The 13096-nt window shown below is 42.3% G+C and overlaps 1 protein-coding gene across 1 annotated transcript in view; it reads left to right on the top strand.

The window, feature by feature from the left end:
• The window catches only part of MOSPD1 (motile sperm domain containing 1), a 35625-nt gene extending 23163 nt beyond the window's left edge, over positions 1–12462 (top strand). Inside the window, exons 3-6 of the mRNA XM_004715358.2 lie at positions 307–382; positions 2765–2970; positions 9477–9638; positions 11819–12462. Of these exons, the coding sequence (XP_004715415.1) occupies positions 307–382; positions 2765–2970; positions 9477–9638; positions 11819–11850 (476 nt within the window). The 3' untranslated portion in view covers positions 11851–12462. The remainder of the gene's footprint in view (positions 1–306; positions 383–2764; positions 2971–9476; positions 9639–11818) is intronic.
• The last annotated feature ends 634 nt before the right edge of the window (positions 12463–13096 follow it).

A 13096-nucleotide genomic window follows, 5' to 3' on the forward strand; every position in this document is an offset into this window, starting at 1 on the left:
CTCCCGGCCATTGAGTCCATTCTGACTCAGAGTGACCCTATAGGGCAGGGTAGAACTGCCCCTGTGGAACTGCCCCTGTGGGGTTCCAAGACTGTAACTGTTGATGGGAGTAGAAAGCCTCACCTTTCTCCCAGGGAGCTGCTGGTGGTTTCAAACTGCTGACCGTGTGGATTGTAGCCAGTGTGTAACCACTACACCACCAGGGCTCCACTATGGGTTTTAACTGGTCCCTGCTAATGTTAGACTTGGAGAAACAAATTTATTTTTTTAAAAAACACTAATGGCCATTGTGACTTTTTCTTTCAGTTTTGTGTACTACTCCAAATAAGTATGTTGTCGTTGATGCTGCAGGTGCAGTAAAGCCTCAGTGTTGTGTGGATATGTAAGTCAAAATCACTTCCTGGTAACATGTTTTAAGTGTGTTAATTTTTTTTAACTTGAAAGGGGGCCTTTCCTGAAGCTGCTTCTACATAGGCATGTCTTATAGTTGTGGGGTCTTGCTGCAAGTTTCAGTCTCTTATCCAAACTCTCTTAGAAAAGTCCTAAGCGCTTTCAAACAGGCCACCCAAGCCCTGCCTAATAGTTCATGAGATGGGCACTGATGTGTGTCTGGATGTTCCTGGGCACGTTCTCTCGTTGTGCTTCTACTGAGAACCTGCCATGCCTAAGAAAGTTTAGTTCTGATTTCATCACTTTCAAAGTTCCTCAGCTCATATTATAATCATAGGGAACTGTAGCTTTCTACAGAACATCCTGTTATTATAGTGACCTTTGGGGGAAGGTTACTAGTCCATAACTTAAAAACAATGATAATGTAAATCCAGCTGAAATGCTGCCACTCATAAGCTTGGGAGTTAATTTATACACACCAGAGGCAAGTGTGTAACTGCTCATCTGTAAAAAGCTTATCTGAATCCTTGAGTGTCAGATAAATAGGTATTTGGTCAAGCTGTGTGTATTTAATTTTCCCTTGTGAACCAGTGCTGACCAGATGGATCTCTTGACGGCTCCCTGGTGAGGGATGCTGAGTCAGCGGAGCACCTGGAGTTCTGAGAAGATAGGCAGCAGCAGGCTTTGTGCTAGAATATGTTTTGTTGACCCCACAGCACTGAACGGCTGTATCTCAGAGACCATCTTTTTGCCATTTCTCCCTCAGAAGACGTTTGTCGTGGTGAAAATACACCTCACAAAACATCTGCCACCTCAGTGCGTATGTCTCTGGGTGTTCACACTCAGCAGGCAGTAAGGACTGGTTCGAAGGTAGACAGTCACTTGCCAAAGGCATCTGTTCCCGTCCAGCGTTGTTTTACTCAATAAGCCGGGTAAACAGGGCCTGGCCTGTGTTTGCTTACTGACCTGTGGGGTACAATTTTTTCACATCCTCCCCCCACCCCCACCCCCGGCAGCTCCCAGGTCCTCTATAGCAAAGATTCTGCTTCCAGATCTGACTGCCATCGGCCTCTCTCCCAGTTCCACAGCACCTTCCTCCAGACTGAAAGCCTCTTTGCACATTTACAATCCCTAGGGACACGGGCGCCCATTCAACAAGGTAAGCATGGGCTCCCTTGTGCTTACGTACTGATCTGTTCCTTACCAATCTGTAGTGCACAGATCCCTCTGTAAGCAAAAAGAAGCCCATACTTACCTTACTTTTTGGGCAGTCCACCTCTGCCTTTCAAGCCACTTTTTGGTGTCCTCTAGGGCCGCTATGAGTCTGAGTCGACTCTATGGCAGCGAGTTGAGTAAGGACCTTCACCCCGACCCCCTTTTCCCCCCACATAGAAGTGTGTTGTTAGCTTTCTGTTGCATTGGTCATGGTGGCTTAATCCCTTATCCAATTGCTTATTTTTATTTGTGTGCATGGAATGCAGCCTTAAGTCTAAGAGGAGCTTTATAACTTGAAAAATAAATGGCAGCAGACATGTAGGAGGCTGTGGGCAAGAAACAAATTCAGGGACAACTTTCTTATGCTATCAGAGCCTGGAGCGTTCCCAAGACACCTTTCTTCGGCTGACATGGCGTAAAGCAAAGAGGCGATGATGATTTGATTTATATGGGAAAAGGTTTTGAGAATTCTCAGACACTTACCACCACCACCCCTGCCCCTTGAGAATGGCCTACACATCAGCCCACATAACACGTAACACTGGAAGCATCACCAGCATTGGAGTATTCACAGAGGCACTGCAAAGCCATGGTGGCATGTCGCTGGGCTGCTGAGTGCCCTTCCCAGAAGAACTTGGCAGTACCACACGGCTCCCTGCAAAGCAAATGCTGAGCAGCTCCATGCACGTTTGGCCTGTCTTATAAAAGCCAGAATGCTCTCTGGATTTCTTGCTGTTAGCAAAAATGGGTGCAAATGTAAGTAGGTGTTTTAGAGAAACAAAATGGCATAGAGTGAGCATTTAAAATGTGGAGGAGACTCGTATTCCTGTTGAATACATATTGCTGTACATAAATAGCCAGGGGGGGGGGGAGAAATCATTACCCAAAGGAATTTTTTTCTACCTACCATTCTGGAACCGAAGACCTTTTGATTGGTTCTAGAGTATGTGCTTTCATCAAATATTTTAGATTGACTTATTTTGAAGGGGGTTATACTGGGACCCCCTACACACACACACCCAGTCATTAGCAAATGTTTGTTAATCAAGTATTTGGTTGCCAGTGAATCATATTTCATTATATTGACTTCTCTTGCTGCATGCTGATTGACAGGCTCCCAGAAACCTAAACCGCCTTTGTTGTGTTTTGATGTTTCCAGTGTGATTCGTCATCGAGACGTTCGCACCTGCCACTATGGTGTAATAGACAAATTCCGGCTCCAGGTGTCCGAGCAAAGCCAGCGGAAGGCTTTAGGAAGGAAAGAGGTGGTTGCCACTCTTCTCCCATCCGCAAAAGAACAACAAAAGGAAGAAGAAGAAAAAAGAATAAAGGAAAGCTTAATTTTTGAGCAGTCGATTCAACCAGGTAGTTTGGGTTGGGTTGGAAAGCCCTTTTTGAGGGCTCCCATGGTTTCTGGCCTTAAAATAATCCAGGTGCTAAGAATAATTATGAGAAAACTAATCTGCCACTGTCAGCCCACTCAACCTATTCAGCTACTTCAAAACTTAACCAAGAAGTATTGGACATTGGGAGCAGGAAGTACCCCTCTCCAGATGAGGCTGTGGGGTGAGGGCACAGATCTTGGAAGTACCACCCACCACGGGGAGGGGGAGGGGAGTGCTTCCAAAAATTCATGGAACAAATGGAATTCTTCCACAAACATTTAGAAGCCCTCTCCTCATATAATAAAATCTGAGAGTGCAGGCACCAAACTATGACGCAAGTAAATTTGGCAGTTCCATACTTTGGCAGTTCCATTCTGTGACTTTCCTATATCCTTTCCCATTTAATTAGTTTGAAGGAGGAGAGAGATTGCGTTTGGCAATGGGCCAAGCTTGGTGTACTGTTCATATTATTTTGGGAAGAAAATCTCATTAAAGTTGAAGTTAATTAAACTAAGTAGATTATAATATCCCCTGTGGGCTATTAATTGGATCCCTCTCCATTCCTCATTTCCTTCCAGCTTAGATATTCCTGAGTGTTATGATATAGTCTTTCAACATTGACACTGCCCTCATATTCAGTTCTTTGGACATCCTGCCCCCTCCTTCTTCTCATTATCTTCTTCCAACCCACTTATAAAGGGGGCAGGATGAAATTTTCCATAGAGAAATATGGAAACTTTTAAAAAATGATATACATAAATGTGGTAGGTAAGAATGTGGTAGAGCAGCTGCCTTGATACTGTAACATTATATTTTAAGGATTAAAAATAATCTTGTTGCATTCATTCATGAGTCAATATCAATTCATTTGTCATAGACTGTTTTAATAAGACAAGGAGTAATGCCTCTGTGATTTACAGTAGCCAGGTTTCTTGGTTCATGTATGCTGTGCCCAGATTCTCTGGTGGAATTACTTTATCACCAGAAAAAGATAGAAACTAGGCCCTGGGCAGTAATTAGTAAATAGTTTTTTTCTCCTCAGTGACTCACCAACAAAATCAGCCTTTTATTTTTCCAGCCAAAGGGAACCCTCTGTCAAATGTATTTCGAAGTCAGATCAATATCGTGAGGTTGACTCACTTATGAAATGCAAGGTTTCCACTTTTAAATGCCTCTTCGAGAATAAGAACGGCAATCTTATGAGCATTTGGTTTTTGTCATTAAACAGACTGGTTTCGTAACCAGGAACAATGAGTTTAGGTTTAATTGTAGTGTGTGTCTGTGTACATACACATATGTATAGACAAGCATATATAATGCTGCCTGGTCCAGCACCGTCCTCACCATCTTGCTATGTTTCATCCCATTGTTGCACCCATTGCAGCACTCCATCTTGTTGAAGGTCGTCTTCGTTTTGAATGACTTCCTACCAGGTAGAATGTCCTTCCCCAGGGACTACTCCCTCCTGACAATATGTCTAAAGTAGATGATCTGAAGTCTCTCCATCCTTGCTTCTAAGGATCATTCTGGCTGTCCTTCCTCCAAGACAGCCTATGGTATATTCTGTATTCTTTGCCAGCAACGTAATTCAAATGCATCAATTCCTCCATGTTCTTTATTCATTGCCCAGCTGTCTCATGCATATGAGATTATTAAGAGTACTATGGCTTGGGTCAGGTTCACCTTAGCCCCCAGGGTGGCATCTTTGCCTCTTCACCATTGAAAAAGGGTTCATTGATAGGACCTGGGTGGTGTAGTTGGGCTGCTAAACCGCAAGGTGAGCAGTTTGAAACCATCAGGTGCTACTCAAGACAAAAAACGAGGCTTTCAAGTCCCATAAAGAGTTACATTCTTGGAAATCCATGGGGATTTTTCTACCCTGTCCTACAGGTTCTGTATGAATTGGAATTGCTTGGATAGCAGTGAGTTTGGTTTTTTTATGTTTGTGTAGCTGATTTCCCTATGCAACAGGTCATTTGATCCCTTGACTGCTGATTCCATAAGCTCTGATTGTGGATCCTAACATGAAATCCTTGAAAACGTCAACGTTTTCTCATTTGATCTTCATCATTTATGGTTCTAGCCCTCTTCATGTTCAGCCAGCAAGATTGTATCATCTGCATATCTGTAGGTTGTTGTCTTCCTCCAATCCTGACCCTGGACTTCCCATGATAAGAATTTTCAAGGCCAACTACATAAGCATCTGAAATACTGTTATTTCACCATCATAAATGGTGATTAAATACAAGGACTGGCTATGAGAAAGAATAGTATTTGGGGTTTTAACGGCTTGTCTTAAGCAAGCAGCCATCCTAATGAGGTGTCAACTAAGTCCTCATGGAAGAAGCACACCAGCTTGTGTGATCCAAGAATTGTAACTGATAAAATCCAAACCCAGAGGAGGGAATGGTATTAGAGCTTAAATTCTGAGCACTCAGTTTGCAGAAGACAAACCATTAAAATTCACTGACCCGTACTCCGATATAGTCCAGATAACTTCCCCATCTTTTCAATTGTCTGTCGTCAGTCTTTAGGCACAAGTGCACGAATATTGTCTACATTTTCATCCGTTTGGGAAGTTGGCGGACGTCCAGAGCAAGGTTTGTCATCAATCAACATTTCACCTTTTTTGAAATGAGAAAACCACTTGTACACTTGCATTTCCCCACACACACAATGCTGCCCTTGTAAGCTGTGTTCAATATCATAACAGTTTCTGTGGCACTTTTCCCGAACAGGAAACAAAATTTCACAGCTGCATGCTGTTTCTCTTAAATCAGCAATCACCAAAAAAATGAGGTTCAAGTGAAACTGCTTTTATGAAAACATTTGTTATGACCAGAAGGAACCTTCTCAGGCGATGCCACTGGGTGCACTAACTTTGAGCGAGATGCTTGATGCTTGCCTACTGGGAAAAATGCATACTATAAAGGCTCCACCCAGTGGAGCAATATTTGTTTGGGGGGGAGTACCCTCTCGTGTATGTGAATTGTATGTTGGTTCAATTGTTAAAACATAAACCAATTAATATTTAAAAAAATAAAAGGCAAGGGGCTAGCTGAAGAACAGACCTCCAGTTACTCCTATTCAAGTTCAACTTAAAGCTGAGTAGCATTGAAACAAATCTACAGAAGCCAAAGGGCAACTTTGGGTCTATCCCACCTGAATTTAGAAACCATCTCAAGAATCAATTTGATGCATTGAACACCAAAGGGCCTTCAAGGCATCCTACATGAATAAAGCAAGAGGTCATCGGAGAAAGACAGGAAAAAAGGAAGACAAGACCAAAATGCATGTCTAAAAGGACTTGCTCTAACATCGATGTTGAGTACAAAATTGAGTGAAGAGACGATGAAGTCAAAGAACTAAACACAAGATTTCAAAGAGTGGCTCGAGAAAACAAAGTAAAGTAGTACTGTGAAATGTTCAAAGACCTAGAGTTAAGAAACTAAACGCTAAGATATGCTGGGTATTTCTCTAGCTGAAAGAACTGAAGAGCACACGCATATACCACTACCCCTATTATTTTTCAATTTTTGTAGCATTCATGTCAAAATCACCTTTAAAGGACAAAATGACTGTGTGTATTTGTTGAGGGTTTTTTTTATCCTGTTGTTAATTTTATGGTGACCTTTTCGTATCTATTTCATCAGAATTCTTCTGATGTATAGAATTGGAGTAGATCAGCAAAGGAGGATAGCTGAGGTTGGCATGCCCTGTTTTGGTTTAGGGGTAAAACAAGTCTCGAAAACTGTGACATCAGATCCACGGAGGCAGGCACCTTGTCTTGTTTTCTCTTTAGCAGCCAGCGCATGCCTGGTTCAGAGTCGTCACACACAATCAATGTGTGCTGGATGTGTTGAGTTTGGAAGGTTGGATGAATTTCACATCTGGCAAGAGTCTGTTGGATCATTTTACTTTTGCCTGCTGGGCTTTTGTCATTTTCTAGAATAGAAACCCCAACCTTAGTCCTGACCAACCTATCCCAGTGTTCCCAGTAATATAGCAGTAACATATTCTTAGAGAATACAGTGGTGAGCAATTTAGTCTATGTTGACATGGTGATATTTTGAACTCCTATGAAATTAATAGGAACTTGATTGTGACTTTCAGTACATGGAATTTCAAAATTTCTCTTTTCGTTACGTTTTTCTGAACTGAAATGAAGAAACAAATTGCGATTTTTTTGCACCGTTCCCCCCCCCCAAAAAAAAACCATTCAACTGTCACAATCTACACAGGGCTTTCAGAAACATTAGTACAAACGCAGATGAGACTAATTCTTGTGATTCTCAGCTGGAAAATGTTCAGAGGCTACATCATGGTTGTTTTACACTTGAAAATGAATTGATTGTAAATGTATTGTATAAGAGACATTATGGAAAACCAAACTCATTGCCATCAAGCCAGTTCTGACTAGGCCAGTTCCTCTAGGAGCTGCTCCTGTGGGTTTCCAAGACTGCAACTCTTTAAGGGAGTAGAAAGCCTCCTCTTTACCGTGCGGACTGGCTGGTACTTTTAAACAGCTGGCCTTGCGTTTAGCAGTGCCACATGTAAAACGTACTGCGCCACGAGGGGTCTCGAAGAGACATTTATAGCACTCACAAATGCAGGAAAAGCACTTAACAGATCTACTTGTGTAATTGTTTCATGTTACTTTCCAGGCCTTTTCCATGTGCCAAAATATAATTGTATAGTTCTTGCATTTTGTTTTTCATTTAACAGAAATATAACTAAAAGAAACCCAGTAAGTAGCTTTCACAAAACAACAAAGCCCAGGTTAATAAAAAGATGTTTTCAAAGATACAGCTTGTCTTAGTAGGTTTGCCTTAATTACATTATTAATGAACTGCTATGAATATTTGAATTTGTGCCTGCCCTCTGGCTTAAGAAAATTATACTCTTTATTATTATTTATAATAAAAGATTGAAAATGATCTCAAAGTCCATCTATTGGGTTCCGAGTAAATTAGGAGTACCCATAAGCTAGATTATCAGTCTAGAATACAAGATCTGATGGTAATGTGTCAACATAGAAAAAAGTTCAAATAGATTTCCATGTGAGAAAAAAATACACTGAACCGTATGAATAGTATAATTCCCATTTATGCCACAAAGAAATGTCATACGCTTTGTATGTGAAATGTATAAAATTTGTCAAATCTATAAAGATTTTTTTAACCTGTAATTAAAAAATGCATGAGTGTGTGTGTGTGTGTGTGTGTACTCAGATAATCTGAAAAGATCTATGCCAAGCTGTTCAGTGTTACCTCAAGGAAAATAAGATCATGGAGGAAGTTTTGCTTTTTCTGGGTCTTTGTAAAATTGTTTGCTGCAATTGTAGTACCAGGGGTGGGGAGAAAACGATTTCTATTTTGAAAACGTTCAAACATTTATACAAATGGGTTTGAAGTTTCCTTTCATGCTAAAAATTCCTAGCAATTACCTTAATTCGTGTTTTGGTGGTGGGGGGGTGAGCAGTTTGTAGTGACTATCACGTTGTCCTTGAAAATTCATTCTTTTAACAAGTAATGATGACCAAGGTGCTAAAATAAAGGCATTTTTTAAAAAGGTATTTGTGTTATTGCTCCATCACAAGAAATAATCACTCTAATGCTGAATTGGTCTCCAGCTCTCTGGCTCTGATGATTATTAAGTTATTAATAATTTAGAAAAGCTGTGCTTAATAATAAAATGAACAGCATTATTTCATCAATAAAACACAAAATTTGTGTTGCTGTTGGCTATTCCTTTTAATGAAAGGACGCCTACTAGGAATTAGGTTTCTTAAAAACTTGGGCATGTTCATTGTACTCCTACAGCCAGAACTGTTGATAGAAAAGTGGGCATGGTAACCAAGTTTATGAGAACTTTATTTGCCAGATAAGATCTCTGGTGCTTTCTTCTTTGTTAGTAATGAGGTTGAGGAGAGAGAAAAAAATTTCCCAGCAGCTTTTATAAGCACTCAAATGATATCTTTTTTGTTACTTCACATTTGTAAAAACGGAGCCAGCCCTGTCTTGAGACCTATTTAAGAGACTTCTAGAGAGAAATGGAACTCCAGTGCGGTGAGCTCCCAAAATGGAGTGCACTCCAACAATCCCTTGGAGTATGGGGAAATAGCAGAGCTTCAAGTGCTGCTGCTGCTTAGCATATTATTGCTCCGTTCTCTTGGTATGTTTCAGATGAGACACACTGATAGTACAGTAGCGATAGATATAATTTACAAATCTACAGACATTGATCATATGTGCTCAAGCTCTTCCTACTGATTAGGGTGGGTGTGCCGAAAAGGCTAGTGACCACCGCCCTTTTCAGTAGGGACTGTAGGGTGCCCGTTTCCACATTCCATCCCATAATGACTCTGAGTTAGGGGCTTCCAGATCAAACTAGTCGAATCTTGGTGAGTGGTGGACAATATTTGTAAACCTCTTTTGGCCTTAGGTTGTTTTAAGAAGCAAACTCGGGTATTTTGTCTTTTTGCAGAAAACAAAGTAGTCTCCTCGGGCCCAAGCTTCCTCACTGTCTTCCTGGGAGTGGTATGCATTGCAGCCCTGATGCTTCCTACACTGGGGGATGTGGGATCGCTGGTGCCTCTCTACCTCCACTTAAGTGTGAACCAGAAATTAGTGGCTGCTTACATTTTAGGTAAGTGTCTTCCGTCTGGCTGGCTTCTTGTTATTAGGTTTCTTGTTATTAGGCTGGTTTCTTGTGCTTCTGACTCAAAGCGATACTATGTACAATAGAATGAAATACTACCTAGGTCTACACCGTCCTCAGAGTCTTTGCCATGTTTGAGCCATGGTGTCAGTCCATCTCACTGAGGCTCTTCCTCCTGTTGTCACTCACTGCCTCTCTGCCTTACCAAGCATCATGTCTGTTTCCACGGACCAGTCTCTCCTGATAACATGTCCCTAGTATGTTAAGACCAAGTCTCACCATCCTCAAATCCAGGGAGCATTCTGGCTGTACTTCATCCAAGTAGACTAGGTCTAATGTATGTGTGGGTTGGCCACAGCACCTATTTAGTTCTTTACAGCTATTTATCTATTATCTGATACTGGAAGCACACTGGGTAAGGGTTGGTTTACTAAGCAGAAGGTTAGCGGTTCAAGATAACCTGGGAGAATGTAGTTGGCTTCTCCAGGAAAGATTCACAACCTTAGAAACCCTAGGGAGTATATTTCCTCTTTCCTCCGGGGTGGTTATGAGTCAGAATTGAGTTGAAGGCAGTGGGTCGAACACTCTTCTTTAGTCAACGGTTTTCCTTTTATGGCTTTACAGTGGTGTGAAATATGTCTGTAAAATGTGTATATTTCAGGATACAGCATTTCTACTCTTTGGACTTGGTCCTTGGAAGCCACTTAACAAAGCACCTACGGTGATGCAGTTGAGCCGTGTGGCCATGCTTATCATGACGAGCCCTTCTCTGAATCAAACCCCTCACTTCCTGTTAAATCCTTCTTTCCTTCCTTCGCGGAACCTGTGGGAGCCGGAACTAATGGGGCAGCGTTGTTTTTCGAGGTCCCACAAGTTTAACCCCACCCACTCTGGGTCACAGATTAGGGTTGTCATGACGACTTGAAATGCTCACTTGGGATTCTCCTCGGACTCACTCAGCACTCACCAGTTCTTAGGTACCAGCCTTCCTCAGTGCTTCGTTCTCTTTGGTTGCCTCGCTCTTTTGTAATTTCACCATGTCTGCCAAATTGTCTGTCTACCTCTCTGTGTCCCCTATCTCCCACTCTGCTGCTGTCCCATTGACAGCATTCTATTCTGTTTTGGTGTCCTCGCCACTGCTCAGTCCGAACCTTTGAGTAGTTTTCCACTGTCCATAGACTAAAGCACAACCCCATAGCTTGGAATGGAAGACTGCAATCGGTTTGAGGGCTCTCGGAGCCCATTTGGTCCAGCTGCTTCCCTGTACAGATCCTCAATTGAAGTCCAGGAAAGCTCCTGTAGAGCTCTGGGCCGACGCCCATGCTCTTCTCACTGCCATGGTGTCCATTTGGACTCATCGCGAGTCTGGAGCAGGGCACCACTGCCCTTGTGAGTTCCTGAGACTGGTGCTCTTTACAGAAGCAAAATGCTTCATCTTTCTCTTTCGGAGCTGCTGGTGGTTTCAAACTGCTAACCTTGCAGTTAGCAACCCAACATGGAATACACTGTACCACCAGGGTTCTTATTCCCCCATGTTCTTATTCTTGCACGTCCTCACCTCAAACACCCCCTCATCTCTTGGTTTTCTATGTCTTTCCTCCAAGGCATCTCTCAGCTTTTACCTCTTTGGGGCATCTTTTTGGACTGCTCAGTCCCAGATAATTAATCTTCACATCTCATTTTCTGTACTGTTCTTGTAGGACTTAGCATATGCTTTTATTATTAGATTGCCATGGTGTCAAAAGAGATGAGCGGAGGAGGAATACCATGCCTCTGTTGGTGACCCTCGGGCCCTGAAATACAAATAGGCCCTCAAATGGTTTTGTTGGTGACGTCTGCTGGCTTTACCGACACGTTTAAATGGCATGTCTGCTATCATTAAAGCTGATGCTACCAGATAAAGTACGAGGTATATTTGATGGTTAAATTAGTTATGGCCAGACATTAGTGCCGTAATGCAATCTCTCCAGTGACTGCCCTTTGCTTTAAATTGGATTTCTTCTGTAAAATATCAACTAAATTCCAATTGACTTTGAGTTTTTGGTCAAGTGCCTGTTTGTATGAGGTATTTTATTTGCTCGTTGAGGTCTAAACAATTACTTACTGAATGGCAGGTTCTGTGAAATGCATTTTCTTTTACCATTTTTTCCATTTTGTTTTTCTTTCAGGTCTTATCACAATGGCTATACTCAGAACATGAGCGAGGGCCTCAGTTGACCTCTGAAGTGATTTTTATCTTCGAAACATCATGAATGTGGACTGCCTTTTATCTGTCTCACTCCATTAACACGCGACAAACTATTGAATGATTTCAAATAATTGCAAATGGGAATGCATATTTTAAATTACTCTTAATCGTTTTATTTGGAGAATTCCAACAGCTATTTCTGAGGGACCCCCTCTGAAATAATTTGAAGAAATATTTTTTATATATCTATCTCAGCCTAATGTGCAAAAAATTTTAATTCAGACACCTGTTCCTTTCTCTTTTTCCCGTCCACTTTGATTAACCCTTCAAAGTTGAAGGCTGAGAAGAGCAAACTTGACCCACTGAAAAACAAAGTCATGTCAATTTCCTAGTTACCAGCATTAATGATCTTCTGTAAACTATGGCTTGTCCTCTGCCGTGATAGGAGCCCTGGGGACACAGTGACTGCTATGTAAAAGGGCGATGGCTTGAACCTCCCAGGCCCTCCGCAGGAGAAAGATGTGGCAACCGGTTTCCATAAAGAGGGTTGTGCTGTTCCATCAAATCGGTTCTCACTCGGAGGGACATGATGTGCAGTGGAATAAAGCACAATGGTTCCAACTCGTCGTGACCCTACGTACAGCAGGACGCTCTTGCGCTATCCTCAGAGTGGTGGCTGTGTTTGAGCCCATGGTTGCAGCCACAGTGTCCTTCCATCTCCTTAAGGGGCTTCCTCTTTTTCCCTGCTAGTCCTGCTTTACCAAGCATGCTGTCCTTTTCTAGCGACTGATCTCTTCAGGCCCAAAGTACGTGAGACAAAATCTCACCGCCCTGGATTCTGAGTCTAAGGTGCATTCTGGCCGTTCTTCCAAGACAAATTTGGTGGTTCTGTTGGCAGTCCGTGGTATTGCCAATATTCACCAGCGTCATAACTCAAGTGCTTCCATCCTTCTTCAGGCTTCTTCATTCATTGGCCAGCTGCTGCATGCATGTGAGGCGATTAAAACCACCAGCGCTTGGCCTGTCACGTGCACCTTACTCCTCAAAGTGACATCATTGTTCTTTTGCTCTTTGACACTTTGAGGATTTTAACCCGGTAAAGCCTGCGGCTTTGAAAACCCAGCGTGGGGTGTTTTTACTCGGTCTTATAGAGCCACTGGACTCGGCAACAATGGGCGAGGTGTGATTTTCTCCGTCATTATAGATAGTGGTCATGGTGTTACTAGCACAACACTTTTGCAGTTAATGTGTGGAGAGT

Source organism: Echinops telfairi, unplaced genomic scaffold (genome assembly GCF_000313985.2).
Source record: "Echinops telfairi isolate 266 unplaced genomic scaffold, ASM31398v2 ScPeMD7_20;HRSCAF=75, whole genome shotgun sequence".
Taxonomy (NCBI): Eukaryota; Metazoa; Chordata; class Mammalia; order Afrosoricida; family Tenrecidae; genus Echinops; species Echinops telfairi.